This window comes from Wasmannia auropunctata, unplaced genomic scaffold (assembly GCF_000956235.1).
Source record: "Wasmannia auropunctata unplaced genomic scaffold, wasmannia.A_1.0 LD336037.1, whole genome shotgun sequence".
Taxonomy (NCBI): domain Eukaryota; kingdom Metazoa; phylum Arthropoda; class Insecta; order Hymenoptera; family Formicidae; genus Wasmannia; species Wasmannia auropunctata.
The window spans coordinates 1,324,333-1,338,790 of record NW_012026853.1 but is presented as its reverse complement, the minus strand read 5'-3'; the positions used below and the strand labels follow the sequence as shown (position 1 = coordinate 1,338,790).

The 14,458-nt window shown below is 41.6% G+C and overlaps 1 protein-coding gene across 3 annotated transcripts in view; it reads left to right on the top strand.

Annotated features, from left to right (window-relative positions):
- The window catches only part of LOC105452157 (MOXD1 homolog 2), a 266,861-nt gene that overhangs the window by 200,973 nt on the left and 51,430 nt on the right, over positions 1-14,458 (top strand). For all 3 annotated transcript variants that reach the window (XM_011693043.1, XM_011693042.1, XM_011693044.1), the window contains one exon: positions 11,787-11,936. In XM_011693043.1, the coding sequence (XP_011691345.1) occupies positions 11,787-11,936 (150 nt within the window). The remainder of the gene's footprint in view (positions 1-11,786; positions 11,937-14,458) is intronic.

Sequence of the window (14,458 nt, the reverse complement as noted above, 5' to 3'; positions counted from 1 at the left end):
GCACGCACGCACGCACGCACGCACGCACGCACGTACACACACGCACACACACACAGGCAGAAGCTAATAACGCATGGCAGAAACTCCGGCGCGATCCAATTAATCTTCCTTTTCTATTTATCGCTTTGCGTACCATTTTTACGCCGAGTACTTTTTCCTCCCGGGCTTGCATTTTGAGAGACTGAATAAGGAGCTACGTTTTCGAAGTGAATAGCAGGCGTTTCTTAGAGTTTAAAGGGAGAACCGGAGCTGCTGTCATTTCTTAATTACCGCCGCGGTGCAACATTCGTACGAGAATTATATCTTGCGTACGTCTTACATTTGTATATCTTTTACATTTTCCTCCTTTTCATTTCAGCTTATTCTTGGTAAATGAATGTAATGCTCACGTAAATATAATGTTTCTTTTTTTATCTTATTAAGAAGCGTTGTCTTGTCGACGAAAAGATATCATCAGTTGCATCGCATTAAACGCAGTTTCGTAGAAACTCAATAATCGAATCGTTCACTTCGAAAGTGATATAAATCAAATTCTTGAATCTCTCTCTCTCTCTCTTGCTAAAGTTAATAAGTCTTCGTCCCGAGGTCAAACGTTCAACGCGCGTTTGAAACTCTGATTTAACGTGATTCCATTATCCTAATTCCTATAAAAGGGATCTGCTGAAATGCGCGCCATGCGTTTCGCGTGGCGTCCCCCGCTATAAGCTGCGTCGAGTCGTTAACGCGGCGCGGAGCACGTGGTAGCGCATGCTGTTATACGCGCAAAAAGAATGGAGTCGCGAGGAGAGTAGCATTACGGTTCGGAGCCCTCTCAGAATGGCGCAAAAGGGGAGGAAAAAAAAGGGAGGGCAGGAGCGGCCAGAATGACGGACGTTTCGCATTGCCGCGATAATATCCCCGGTGTCTCGTGATTAATGCAGGCGCGCGGCAGAAAAGGGCGGGGGCGTTGCAAGCTCGGAGCCGGGGATCGACTCGCGATCCAGAAAAAGCGGCTGCACGGGGCGGGAAGAATAATGGCGTCGCGCGCTGATGACTTCTTTCGAGGCGAGCCGCGGCACGGCGTCGCGACGACCAGGCTCTCTCTCTCTCTCTCTCTCTCTCTCTATCTTTTCTTCTCTCTTTTATTCTTCCTCGTGGGAAAATCAAGTGCAACATGGAAAACGTAAAGGCTATATTATACGTTCCGAATTGGACGCAGATTGGAGGTCGGGATTGAGCATCGGCATTTGGCACTGTCTTTCGGATGCTGCATTTTCATCTTTCCGTGAGACTGAGGAATAGCATTCGCTAAAAATCATGCTATGGCGAGGATTATATGTATATCTTCAAGCTTCGCGTGAAGCTTTCTTTAGGGAGCTGATTTATTACCGACTACATTTTGTCTTTACAAAATAATGTAAAGCATGAAATGATGTTTTTAATAATCTAGTCACACGATGACAGTTTTTACTCGTTACAACTTCATAAGAACGTTTTTAGAATTTAAGAATAACAGTGTAGATACTGCAATGTTACCGCGTTAATTTTAATATTCTTCCCTTAACAAAGGTGGACACTTTATAGAGTTGGCAAAAGTTTTCGTGAATGAATCGTTCGGAAATCACTTTACGGTCGTACTCTTCAATCGCTAGGCGTGATATGGTTCCCGGCTAGCGAGGACGTTTCGTGCTGCACGCTTTGGCTGAATGCACTTTGCAACCACGAAGCGTGATGCGGTTTGCCGAGTGCGCAGCGCCCGATGAACGCCGCGCCGCTCCGAATCAATTGCATACAGCGCCGAAGATAAAAACCTGTCGCGATGTATACGTTGATTTCACGCGGTTGCACCGCTTTTATATATTTTTTTTATCGCCATGAATCTTTTGGAGTCACGCGTTTCGATTCGTGAACTCTGAAAGCGCGCCACGTGCGAAATACTCGTATTTCGGAGCGGCGAGGCACATTCGGTGTCACGTGCCTGACGTGCCATTTGCGAGATCGCGTGTTTCGTTTCGTCGCGATACCTCCGCGTAATGCATCTGCGACAATGTAAACTACATATTTGTCGAAAAACATGCTCTTTTTACAAGTTCTCTAAGATCTCAATGACGTTACGAGCGATAGCCAACATTCGTATTCATTTCGTAACGATCATTAATCATTTTTCACCTAAATGTACAAATATACGATACTATTGATTTAATTATCGATTATAAAACATGATATGATAAAGATAAAAAAATATGGGGTTATCTAAGCGTTGTTAATACAATTGGATATAATAAAACAATTTAATAAAAAACTAATTGGATTTAATAAAACAATTCAATAAAAAAAATTATAAGGTATGTGGCAGGTAAGCAAAATAAAAAAGTTGATCAGAGTGGTCGAGCATCCATTTCTAAAAAAGGCATGCCATCAATGTGCTCGCATTTGTCGAAGTTTATAGTCGCTTTTCATCGGCAATCATGCCGATTGGTTCTTTTGTTGTGCTTACTTTGTACTATGAACGGTTGTTATCGTATATTTTGACAGTTTGTGTGTAACGAGAGGTTAATAATGCAATACAGTGTAATTGTATGCATTTAAGCGTGTTAAATACCGCGCGCGTCTGCGTGTCTAGTTTTTCTAATAAATGGCGAGTTACATTTTCATGCGAGAATATTTGAATGAAATTCGCCGCCATGCGCTTCTTGATATTCATGAAATTTTCTGCTTATCTCGCGTATCAGTAATTGTTTTCGTTCGCCGGAACGGTCTAGGGCCGCTGCTTGCGAATTCCGAAGCAACATGGCTCTCTTCTTGAATAAAATATTTATTCTAAATGTGTATCGCCGTCGATCTTTCTCCTGCGCCGTCGACTATATCTTCTTCCTCGAGATTTACGCTAATTCCAAAACGAGCGAAAAATTCCGCAGTGCAATCTCGTGTATATGGCTATATTTTAAATTTAATTTACATTATTTGCCGGGTAAGCGATCCTGCGTGCATCGACAAAAACCGGCTTTGGCAGCCTTAAGAATTTTTTCCTCCGCTCGCGACTTTGTCATCAGAATTCATTCGGAATATCTCGCGACGGGGCTCGCGAGCCTCGGATTATCTCCTCAAGAACCGGGTGCTCGAACCACGATTATCTTCTCCTCGGGAGCTGTAGTCATTGACGAGAGAAGTCCGCGCGGAGAGCAAAAGAAAAAGAGAGCAGAGAGAGGGGGAGACTATTTGCACATCACTCAAAGGAGTTGGCGGCGCATCGGGATCTTCCGATCCCTCGCCGTCCGCAGCCTCACGCCGTGAAAAGCAATTTACACTGCCCTGCGGACTTCGAATTACTTTTGAATGCTGAAGAGGCGCGCTCTTTCTCGCCGTCAACTGCCGCGATAATGAAATCCCGAGCGATTTTCGAGCGACTGTTGCGCTAACAAGGCGCGACCAATTTCCTTTCGGCGAAGGAATGTTTTTTTTTGTCGAGTATTGTGCGCACTTACCGTACGCGCAGCAGGTTCGTTGGACAACGGGAAAAACAGAAACGTCGAGAACGAAAAGATTTGAATGAGGAATGCGAAATGAGGAATGTGAATGAACTGATAAAATGATGCGTCAATATCGATTTGCAGTAATCGTTATTGTAACGACGAATGCGAATAATAATATGCCGTTTTGAAAACACGGAGAGCCAGTCACTCGCGGTAAAAATATTGGTTTATCTCTTCAAGATTTTCGAACATTAATATCGTCATAATTGAAGATTATGTTGTATAAATGTATGTGATACGCTAAAATAGATTTCCTGCTCTACTCGCGATCTAGTTATGATTGTTAAGTACTGAGAAGCAGAATATAGAGACCTGTGTCTCGTTTTCGCGTGTGCGATCAACATCGATGACGATCAGGTGGTTTACTTATCCGCACGATTTTCAGGAAAATTTATTTTACTCCCGGACCGGTTATTATTTGTTATTAGAAACTGTCACTGAATGGCGAATTGGAGCGCCCGTAATTGGTATAATTCCTTTAACATGCATAGGATCGGATAATCGCCGCGACACACGGTACGGCGCGGCGTAACCGTGGGACGGCGGCACGAAGGATCGGAGATCGATTATAATATGACCCGGGCTCGTGTACTCGCACGTTTCGTGCTTTCCTGTTAAATATGGGCCCGCCACTCTGCATTTTAAGCCGCACTTAAGCTCATTTTACGTTAATTGCCTCCGCAGTCTTCAATTACCTTCACCATCGAAATAATAAATGCGAGAATTGTTACGAACAACTTGTTTCGATTAAGCATATCTTACGACACGTTGAATCTCAGAGATCGCTTATTGTTTTCAATAATTATTTTTTCAGTAACTAAACAGAATTATGAAAAAAATATCTGTTAGTTCTCTCGTTGCATAATGAAAAAATTATAACAGCCCGTTTAGTTTCACGGATGTTACGGCATTTTTATGTGGTACAAAGAAGAGAACAATTCTTTAGAAATATTAATAAATTAATGAATACTTATTTATAAGAAATTACTTTGCATGAATAATTTAGATCAAAACGCTAGATGTAATTAAATCACGCGGGTTTTATGCAACTTGTTCTTTTTCATCGCTAACGATTCACGCGATATGACCATTCGGTGTGTAACACAATCGGTTGTAAGGTTTAGATAATTCGCTTTTATAGGCTCGTGTCGCATTCGCGCGAGGAACCGTTTGATCGGCGCAACGGGACGCTCCAGCATCGACGACGTCGCGGCGGAGTATTAATGCGCACGGTGAATTGGGTCGGCATAATTGCTATAATTGTCCGGCATGCGGAATCGGTTACTGAATGCATACGTGCGTGCGTTGGCCCGCGTGGGATAGTAACACGCGCCTCTCTCTCTCTCCCCCTCACACACACATACACATATACTCTCTCTCTCTCTCGCTCTTTCTTCTTCCCTTCCTCCCTCCCTCCGCTGTGTAGTGCATTGATTGCGCGTTTGCGTGGTGCGCTCGATAGAACGGAAAGACAGACATTCGCGGAACAAAGCTCCCAGTATGCACAAAGCGACGTAATTGGATGCCGATAATGCCTGTTGATGTCACTGATGTTTCATGATTACGGACTAATCCGACCGTATGAATATCAATAGATATCATAAAGCATATAGCATAGCTAGCCGACATTATTATATTATTATCCTTATTTTATATATTTGTACATAAATAATGGTTTGCCGAGCGCGCAACTACTGTATATGTATCAGAAATATGAGCAAAATTAATTTTGTATGGATGCTATGTTTATTCAACTGAATGCGACCATTGTAGCTTATTGAAGTGCTTGTAATTGCAAAAAAAAAGAATTAACAGAAATATATTTCTCTCATCTTTCATTCAATTATGGAGTGATCATCAGGTTGCACTAATTTTTAGTTTATTAATTTTCAGTTTTGTCGAGTGGGGAAAGAAAAGCAAACAATAAAACAAAACAAATTTTAAATATTATCGAATTTGGAAAAATTACAATTACTTTACAATTTTATTACGAGAATAATATCTGTTGACAAATTTGGAGATGACTTATTTTCCTTAATAACCTCGGAAAATGACTGGAATACAGCATGGATTGGAAAAAAATCATGTCGCGGCGAGAGGGAGGATGCAATCGCTGTCACTGCTTGGCTACGACTGAAAATTCACGTCCCGCGTGTACATTCAGCGCGAAATGGAGAGCTGTACGTTCCGTGAGTTTATTGTCGTACGTGTCCCGAACCGATTTCCTTTTATCGAGCCGTCGACCGCGGATTCGCGCCGTGACGAACGTACGAAGTCCAATCGCGAATAACAGGCAATTTCGGGCGATGTAGCCAGTCCGAGAGTTTATCCGCCCCAATTGCGTTGCGTGTCCACGAAGGAAATATATAACATATAAATAATAGAATTAGAAGAAAAGAAAAATCGGACCTCGAAACGTACTTCTCGTAGTCTCTGTTTGTGGCCAAAGAGAAATAAAATAAATTAATATTAAAAATATAATGCACAGTATGTAATAATTATATAACAAAACTATCTTAGGATTTAAAATAATTCGGAAAGAAGAGATATGAATATTAGGTATAAATGAATATTAAACTGATCTTTGTGATCTTATGTTTAATCATGTACAAGGAATATAATCTTAAATAGCGCCCACTAATTATAGATTATTCTTTGTAAAGAATTAAGTTAAAAAGTCCTGAATTTTTTTTTCATTCAACTATTTTTTTCTATAACGTTAAATAAAGTAACTATTACTACATTGAGCTACATTGTACTCAAAAATAGTTTTTAAAAAGCATTCACTAATTATATAGCGCTATTTCTGATAAAAAAAATGAATTGAAAACTTTTGAACAATTTTTCTCATTGTTTCATACTGCTTCATTCACACTACAACAATTACTGCTACATTATAGAAAAAAATTGTTCAGGACTTTTCGATTCAGATTTTTTTTACTAGGAATAATGCTACATAATTAATGTGCGTTATTTAAGATACATCCTGCATATCTAATATTGCAAACACTGATGACGTTTGCTGTTCACAAGATTTTTTGTTAGAAAGATGTATAGAAGAAAAGGGTTTAATTCTCTTAGGAGATGTCGAAAGAAGGTTGAAAATGCAGAGACTGAAAACATCGTGACAGACTTCTCGAACTTTTCGATTACTCATGTCTTAGCTAAGCGAAAGAGATGCATCCGGGAGGGATGGAAAAAATATGTTCTCCACTTCCGACGGCCGGGCGGAAATTGAAGAAGTTATGCGTGAGAGACGGGGATTCGCAAATTATTTATTACTCTATCGTTTCGCGCGAACTCCCGCGAAGCGCGCGCGACACGATGCGACGGGACGAAAGGTGTGAGACCCCAGCGAGACGTTCTTCTTGTGTAATTTTTCATGGCGCGATCGATGATAACGCGATCCGCGGTTCCGGCAGACGGTGTCACAGGAATTTTTTCTCCGTGAGGAAATTCCATCGCGGCGCATTTCATGCGCGAACTTCGGAATTCCGCAATAAAGAAGCGAGAGACGAAATTTGAGACATCGTTGAATGTAATTATTACGTGGAACGATATCAAACATTTCTATTTACAGAAAACTGGTGTCTCGTGTATATGTGTACTCAACTAATGCGACAGTAACACTGTGTTATTCTCTGCAAAAATACTCTGTTATCATTGTAAGAGTCTCAGATGTGCGCCGTCGTCGCGTTCTCGATCTGTCAATTTTCTCGAGGTAAAAATACCTTTCTTCGCGCTGTATCTTATCGCGACGTCGAACGGCTCGATATATCGGTTGCGAGACACGAAAGGTGCATTTAAGTACGAACGCACATGCGTACTTTCTTTCAATTTTTCATCAGAACGCCGAACTTAGAAGCAATACCGGCTCGCCTAAGGTTCAAAGCCTTGTCGTCGCCGGTAAAGCCCTTTCTCGCACAAGAATTCGAATCCTTCGTCAGAGACGAGCCCTCTTACCTTTGAGTAACCGCATACCGTCCGCAGGCAGTTGCACAACGAAAAGAAGTTGCAAGGTACACGGCTATAAGCCATTTGAAACTACAAATGAATTTTAGTCACGAAAATATTGTATAAAATTAATGGTGAAATATCTATTTAAGTATTAATTTCGAATTTTATTTCAATCAATTTTATTTTCGCTTTTGTAAAAATAATAAATCAGTCTTAAATATCATTATGCTTGTCTAATTAAATTTTTATGATATGTAATAACGCTGTAATAACGCTTGAAGCGAAAATTTATCAGAGGGACATTATTCACTCAATTTGTTGTTTTAACACGTTTGTTTTTTTAAATACATTTTGCTTAAAGTTAACGATATGCACAAAAATACCAATATTTGAGATCTCATCAATTCAAGCACATATTGAAACTAATATTTTTATTTGATAAATAAGTATTACTCGAGAAGCTTTTAATCAATTGCATTTATACTGAAGCACGTACTCTGCAATCCATCTTTCTGTCCGTAAAAATTCGAAACCGCATATATTCGTCGCATCTATAATGCCCCAGTCTCAACTTTTCACTCAATTTCTCATCTTTCTCTCTCTTTCTCCCGACTGAATTATTTTCGCGCGTTCGCCTTTCTGAAGCTAACGCGAGTCGACGTAGCCCCCGTTCCTATTCTCTCACCCTTCGCATATCTTGACGTCCGCAAAGGCGACGTGGCGCGGCGGCCCAGGTGAGAACATCCAGCCAGGGAAAAAGAAACAGGCGGAGGATAAGGGAGAACGGAGGATGAGGGGGGTGTCCGGTGCCGGGTAGGCGACATAACACGCGTGACTCGCCGGGAATCACGCAGCACGCGCAGGTACGCGGCTCGCGGCTAAATGAAATTTTAATAAAGCCGCGCCGGGGGAAGAGCCGCGCAGGGTGGGGAGGGAGCGAGATCCTCACAATGGAACAATGGCTATACGAAATCGTCCGAAGGCGTCGGCGCGCTTCTTCCGAAGCCCCGGAGCAGCCGCGCCGCGATAATTATATCGAGGCGGCGGCACGGAATCTCGCCAGAAAAACTTGTCTTCGGCCCTTAAGGGGACCGAGGGAGTCCCCGAGTAACGCCGCTCGCAGTCGCCTAACTAAAGGCGAATTTACACGGTTCGCTCCCGATGATTACCCCGGATGAATCATCCAAAATAAATTGGATGAACGCGTTTTTGTTCGGATGTATCGCGCTAAAAGTGGGCTACCCGATTCGCGGCCGATCCGACGCGGGCGTTCGCGTTTGCTTCTTCGAAAAAGAAAAAGAAACTTCAACGTGAGAGAAGAAGGAGACGACGTCGTCGGGGGACACTCCTCCCCGTACACAATCCCGTACAATAACTCAATTATATATCATCCTTAAAGAGTAAACATGGTACGCGTATATATATATATATATACACACATAGCGCGTCAAGTTTGTGCCTCTCTCAAACTGCAAACTCTCGGTTCACGACTGGTAGGCTGTCGGTTTCCTAAACTCTCGGCTCTGAGTTCGCAACTTCCAACTTTCGACTTTCATCTCGCGTTTCATAACCCACAATTTCTCACTTCGAACACGCGCCACTCGCGATTTGTGTTATTATTGCACGTGATCAGTCCAAATGGCAATAAAGAGGATTAAAGTCTTACGCTGAGATTGTATCATACTAATGGTGGCTTCTACGAATCGAATCAAACGAAAGATGGAATGAAATTCCACGGCTTAATATATTTTGCATTGTTCATCCTGGATATGATTCGAACTGGCTAAAAATGATCAATGCTTTTATCATTCAGCAATTTTTTGTTTAAGGAACAGTTACGCGGTTCATTCTGCTTGCACTTTTCGAATGATTTCGACCGGTGTCGTCGAGAATCCACGTGCAAATTCGCCTTAACTTTTACCTCCATTCGCGCCCTTTGTCTCCCCTGCGACAGGAGCGCGGCAGTCGTCTCGGTTCGACGATCGTCGTCGCGAACGAGAAACTCGATCGGCGAGGGAAAAGGGCGAAGCAGGCGCGACGCCGCTGCTTTTTGTCGACAACGGCCGTTTCTTTGTAAGACGATAGAATGGCATTCTAATATCGGCATCCTGCAAGAAATTGGTGCGCGCGCGCAATAAAAAGACCCGCTGGTATTCGGAACAAAAGCGACCGAGCGTGTTAGATAATTAGCAAAAATTTAAAGTCACCGCTATGATTATTCAGCATTTTCTCGTTATTCAGCGGTTATTTTCTTTAATATCCAGAGTATCGGAGTGAAACGCCCAAGGCAAGGTATAAGCCGAATCTAAATGGAAAAAATTAAAACGAAGATTGCGAATTCACGAGTTAAGAGGAGCGTAAACGTTTCAGCGTAAAATATGAAACGGAGTCTATACAACGGCCAGGTATACAAGTAGCTTTATGTAGAACAATTAAAAACCTAATAAAAATGTATAATTGAATTCTCTTTCACGGGAATTCGTTATTTCATCGATCGTTATCACAATCCCCGTGTGCTTTTTAAGCAAGGTAAAAATATTAATTTTACTAGACCCGTAGTTGATATTACGTGACTTATCCGTTCAATCTCATTATCCGGATTTATGGTACAATGGGAGCGTATAAGTTCTTCATCGCATCTCGTTGCCTGCGCTTTTTAAAGGTCTTTCTAGGATCTCTAGTCGAGCATGTTCTGGAACATAGTACGCAGCCTCGTAAAATAGCAGCGTATAATAAGCTGGTGAATATTTTCATAGTACACGTTGTGTCGATGGCGCTGCCTTCCGGCTAGCGCTTTTTCTTAACGGCGTTTCGTTGTGTTGAGCTCTCGGCACGATAATATGTCTGCATAAACTTTTACACGTAAAAGGCATCATGTTATACGTGCGAATTTTATCCGGCCAGAAAGATTTTCAATCGATATGTCGAGATAAAGAATTACAAAGAATCAAAGATCAAGGATTAAATGAATTATCAAATAAAAAAAGTCTGTGTGCGAGATAAATTCATTCTCTGAATAAATTAGAAAAAATACCAGAGCAGTGAACATTTGAGGCTGCTGTTGCAGTCATTCAGCTCATGCAGGAAAGAAGAGAAGAATCATTAATATTACAATTCTGGTGGTAACATCAATGAATAAATTATCAAGAAGAGCTTAGTGACTTAAATGCCAAGTTTGTGCTGCCAGGTCTTATAGGAGCTATGGTGTTAGTCGTATAGCCGGTGAAAAGCAGAGTAAATTAGCGAGGAAGGGAAAAACGCGTGTTGCCGCGTGTCGCCGGCGGGCCGGGTAATAAATTCGTATTTCACGCGAGATCGCAAGGAACGTTGTCAGTTCTTGACTGTCGGCTAGCGGCTAACTGTAAACGCGAAGTGGTCACGCATGGGAAAGCGTTCGCCGGTCCCACGAACGTATGTACGTCGTTACGTGGATCGATTATTATTACAAGAGGTGTATCCAATTTCGCGTCATTCGCGCGCGCGAAACCGAACGAGATGCCGGCCGTGAAGGCGCGCGCGCGCATGTGGAGGATATTATCGGGCAAATTATGGTGCAGGGGTCTATTCATTTACGTACGTAAGTCGATGACCAATCAGTCGTTAACTGCTAACGGTAACGAGCATCGCGGATAAATTTGAAACGAGTAAGGACAGGTTAACTACGGCGGCGGCGGCGGCGGTGATGACGGCGTCTCCGCGCATTGGTCGATGCACGTTGGTCGACGAGCGCCTAGAGCTCGTTAGAGAAAAAGCCGGCATGAGGCTGCAATGCCTTCCTCATTCGCGCACGTCTAGAATTGAAAGATGACCCCCGCTGCAAGTGTCGATGGGCCGCGTTCACGTCATGATTCGTTAAGTAACGGTTTAATGTTTCCCCGCGTATATGGCGACGACGGCACGTCATCCGATATTAGAATATTCGATGAATATTCGCCGAATGAATATGAAGCAATATTAATCCGTTCGTTATGAAGTTCCAATATTGAAACATCCGATATTGTCGATATTACTTTCTCGTAGTAAAAACTCGAGAATTATTTGGCGGCGTGTTTTTATATCTTCTCATTTTGCCTCGCGGAAGCGCTAAAAAATTTATACGCAACGATAAAAAGTCTGAGAGGACGGTATTTTTTTCGATCTTGAATTTTCCTCGTGTAACCTTTCACTCAGCGACGCTCGATATCTTTTCGGGATATGGAAAAGAGAGTGCCGTGAATGTGCAAAAGCGAGGGTGTGCGGAGCGTTCTCGACGTTGCATTGTACTTTATGGTACCGTCGGCGCGGATTTTTAACGTTAAATCGTCGTCTTGTTTCCAGGACCGGCACGTGAAGGACGCCAGCAGAGATCCGCAGATGGATTCGAGCCAGGACTACCGGCTGTTACTGGGTTACGAGAACAAGACGCACACGGTGCTGCGCTTCAGTAGACGATACGACACATGCGACCCGCGGGACCTGAAGATCACGGTAGGTAATGCGATTTATGCAGCGCGAAAGGAGGAAGCGCGCAGGACAATTTCCTGCGAAGCACACACAAAGGCACGCGAGATTTACTTGGCGCGCTTATCTTACACTATTTTTTTTTTGTCAAGATAAATGTCATTTGTATCCCGCGGAAGAGGATTAATATGAGATTTATTTATAGACCGGGATAGCTTAAAGAAATTTATCCGTACAAATAGAGATTTTGCATCAGTTATTTTATTAACGTAGATAAATTTAGCTTATCGGAATACGAACGTTTATGTCTGTCGCTCCAGCTGGTAGAGGTAAATAGAATTTTGTTCACACAGATTCAGAAAAGTAAATCTCCATTCCCGGTCTTATTTATATTTTTGTACGTTGAAACAGAAATTTTTTCATCATCCTAATTAATACAAACGTAATTTCCTCCTCATAAATAGTTACATTTGAAATTAGTTGGAAAAAAATTATATTCGCCAGTTTCAAAGTGCGCATGTTAAAAATGTTAAATACAAAAAAAGTATAGTTAATTACCGCACTTAATTATTACGTTCACGGTCGTAAAAATGTTTGCGCTCTCCGGAGCTGGACTTGGATTTAAATTCGGCGGCTCGTTATCGCAATTTTCCTGCGCGATATTCCGTACTCATCGTAGGACAGCCCCGACCTACTTCTTTATTTCGCCGGTAATTAACTCGGAAATAGATTGCGCGATAGAACCGTCCTCGCAGCCCGAAGGTGCTCGGGCACGGGGGTTTTAACCCGTGAAGAAAAAGAGATTACGCCAGTGTAGCGATCTGCTTTAAGTCGCGCAACGTGAAATTTGAGACGAGACCGACGAGGTCGCGAAGATCAAAATTCTAAAAACTGCCCCCTCGCCTCCTCCCCATTCCCCATTATAGCGGCTGGAGTTGCATTCACTAATAGCGCCATCGATACGCAATTACGTTACTCGACAAACCGGCAAAAAATAAAGCTATACGCTCGCTTTTAAAAGGTTGATCGGAAGAACTAGTCGGCGCGAAACTAAACTTGCGACTGGTTTTTTTTTTCGCTTTCTTAAACTTGCCGAGCGCGTCTAAGGAAGATACGTTTCCAAGGAGAATAAGAAGAAGCAATAAAATAGTACTTGCGATCTATTCGCTCGACGTGGTTAAAGATAGAGAAGTGCGCAGTTTCTTGCAAAAAATAAACCGTACACCTTTAATTCTTGAGCTTGTAATCGCGTGTCTAGCTGTTAGCAAGTCTTTCCGAGACGGAAATTTTATTGCGTTTACGCAATTCTGTCGCTTTAGAGTGTTACTGCTTTTGAGTCTCGCATGAATTTGTTCTAGTATGAAATCTCTTTGCACACCTGATGCTTGCAGGAAAGTACAATAAAAATATTGGTTCTGATGTAACAGGTATATCGTTTGTTTTCAATATAAGGATAGTACGCAAATAGTAACTTTTAGCATTGCAGAAAAATAACTTGGCACTGTGGCATTACAGAAAATATTGATACTTTTCATATATCTCTTATATTACAGAAAATGACACAAAATTACTGACACTTTTCATATATCTCTTAATTATCCGAATAAAGGATGGCACAAATTTATGCCAAAAATTCGATCGTCTTTCAGTCTATGTAGAGTCGCAAAGATAAATACAGATAAATGTAAAAAAAAAGAGTACGTAGGGTTTACTAACGTTCTTTTGGGCATATCCAGTGCCTATAGAATTAGGAGGTAAATATTCTTTTTGTTTGATCAGCGTTTTCCCTCGACTGCTTATTAGCCCCTATTATCGTCACTTCGTTATCACTCCTACGAAATCTCGCGACGTGTTATCGACCAACAGCGCTTAACACACAATTGTCGGGGCTCGATTTTCCACCTGATCGTATTATTATCGCGCATCAATTTCGGGCGAGCTCGCTGCGATGCGATCTCATCGTCTGCCCGCGCGTGCATAATTCGCTGCAGCCGCATCGCTATCGAGGTTGCCGCTCGATGCCACGTGGATAAACGCCCGTACGTGTTCGTAAATATTCGCTCGCGGTAAATCGAATTCCCCCGCGTTACGTAACGTCGAATTAAACGATATTTTCGGTTAACGGATTTTCAGTTAATGCCGAAGCATCGCCTCTTTCAATATACCAATTACGAGATCATTTTTCTTAGTTTACGCGTATCATTTATTTCCATATTATGTAACAGAGAATAATAGAGTATAATATTAACCTAAATTGTTTTAAACTTACAAGATTAAGATATCTAGGTTATTGGCATTTTATTATTTTTACTTTAAACGGATTTAACATAAAATCCAGCACTGTGTTAAAATACAATAATAAAAATATGTTAATTGGAAAAAAACAAACTCATTATTTATTATAGATGATAAAGTAATTATTTAAGTAATAACTGAGATATAATAAACTTTATTTTTGTTATAATAATTTGTGATAATTTATATTATTATAAATTCCTCTATTATTAGAAATTATTTGAAAGTAAATAGAAGAGATAAAAATTGCTCTT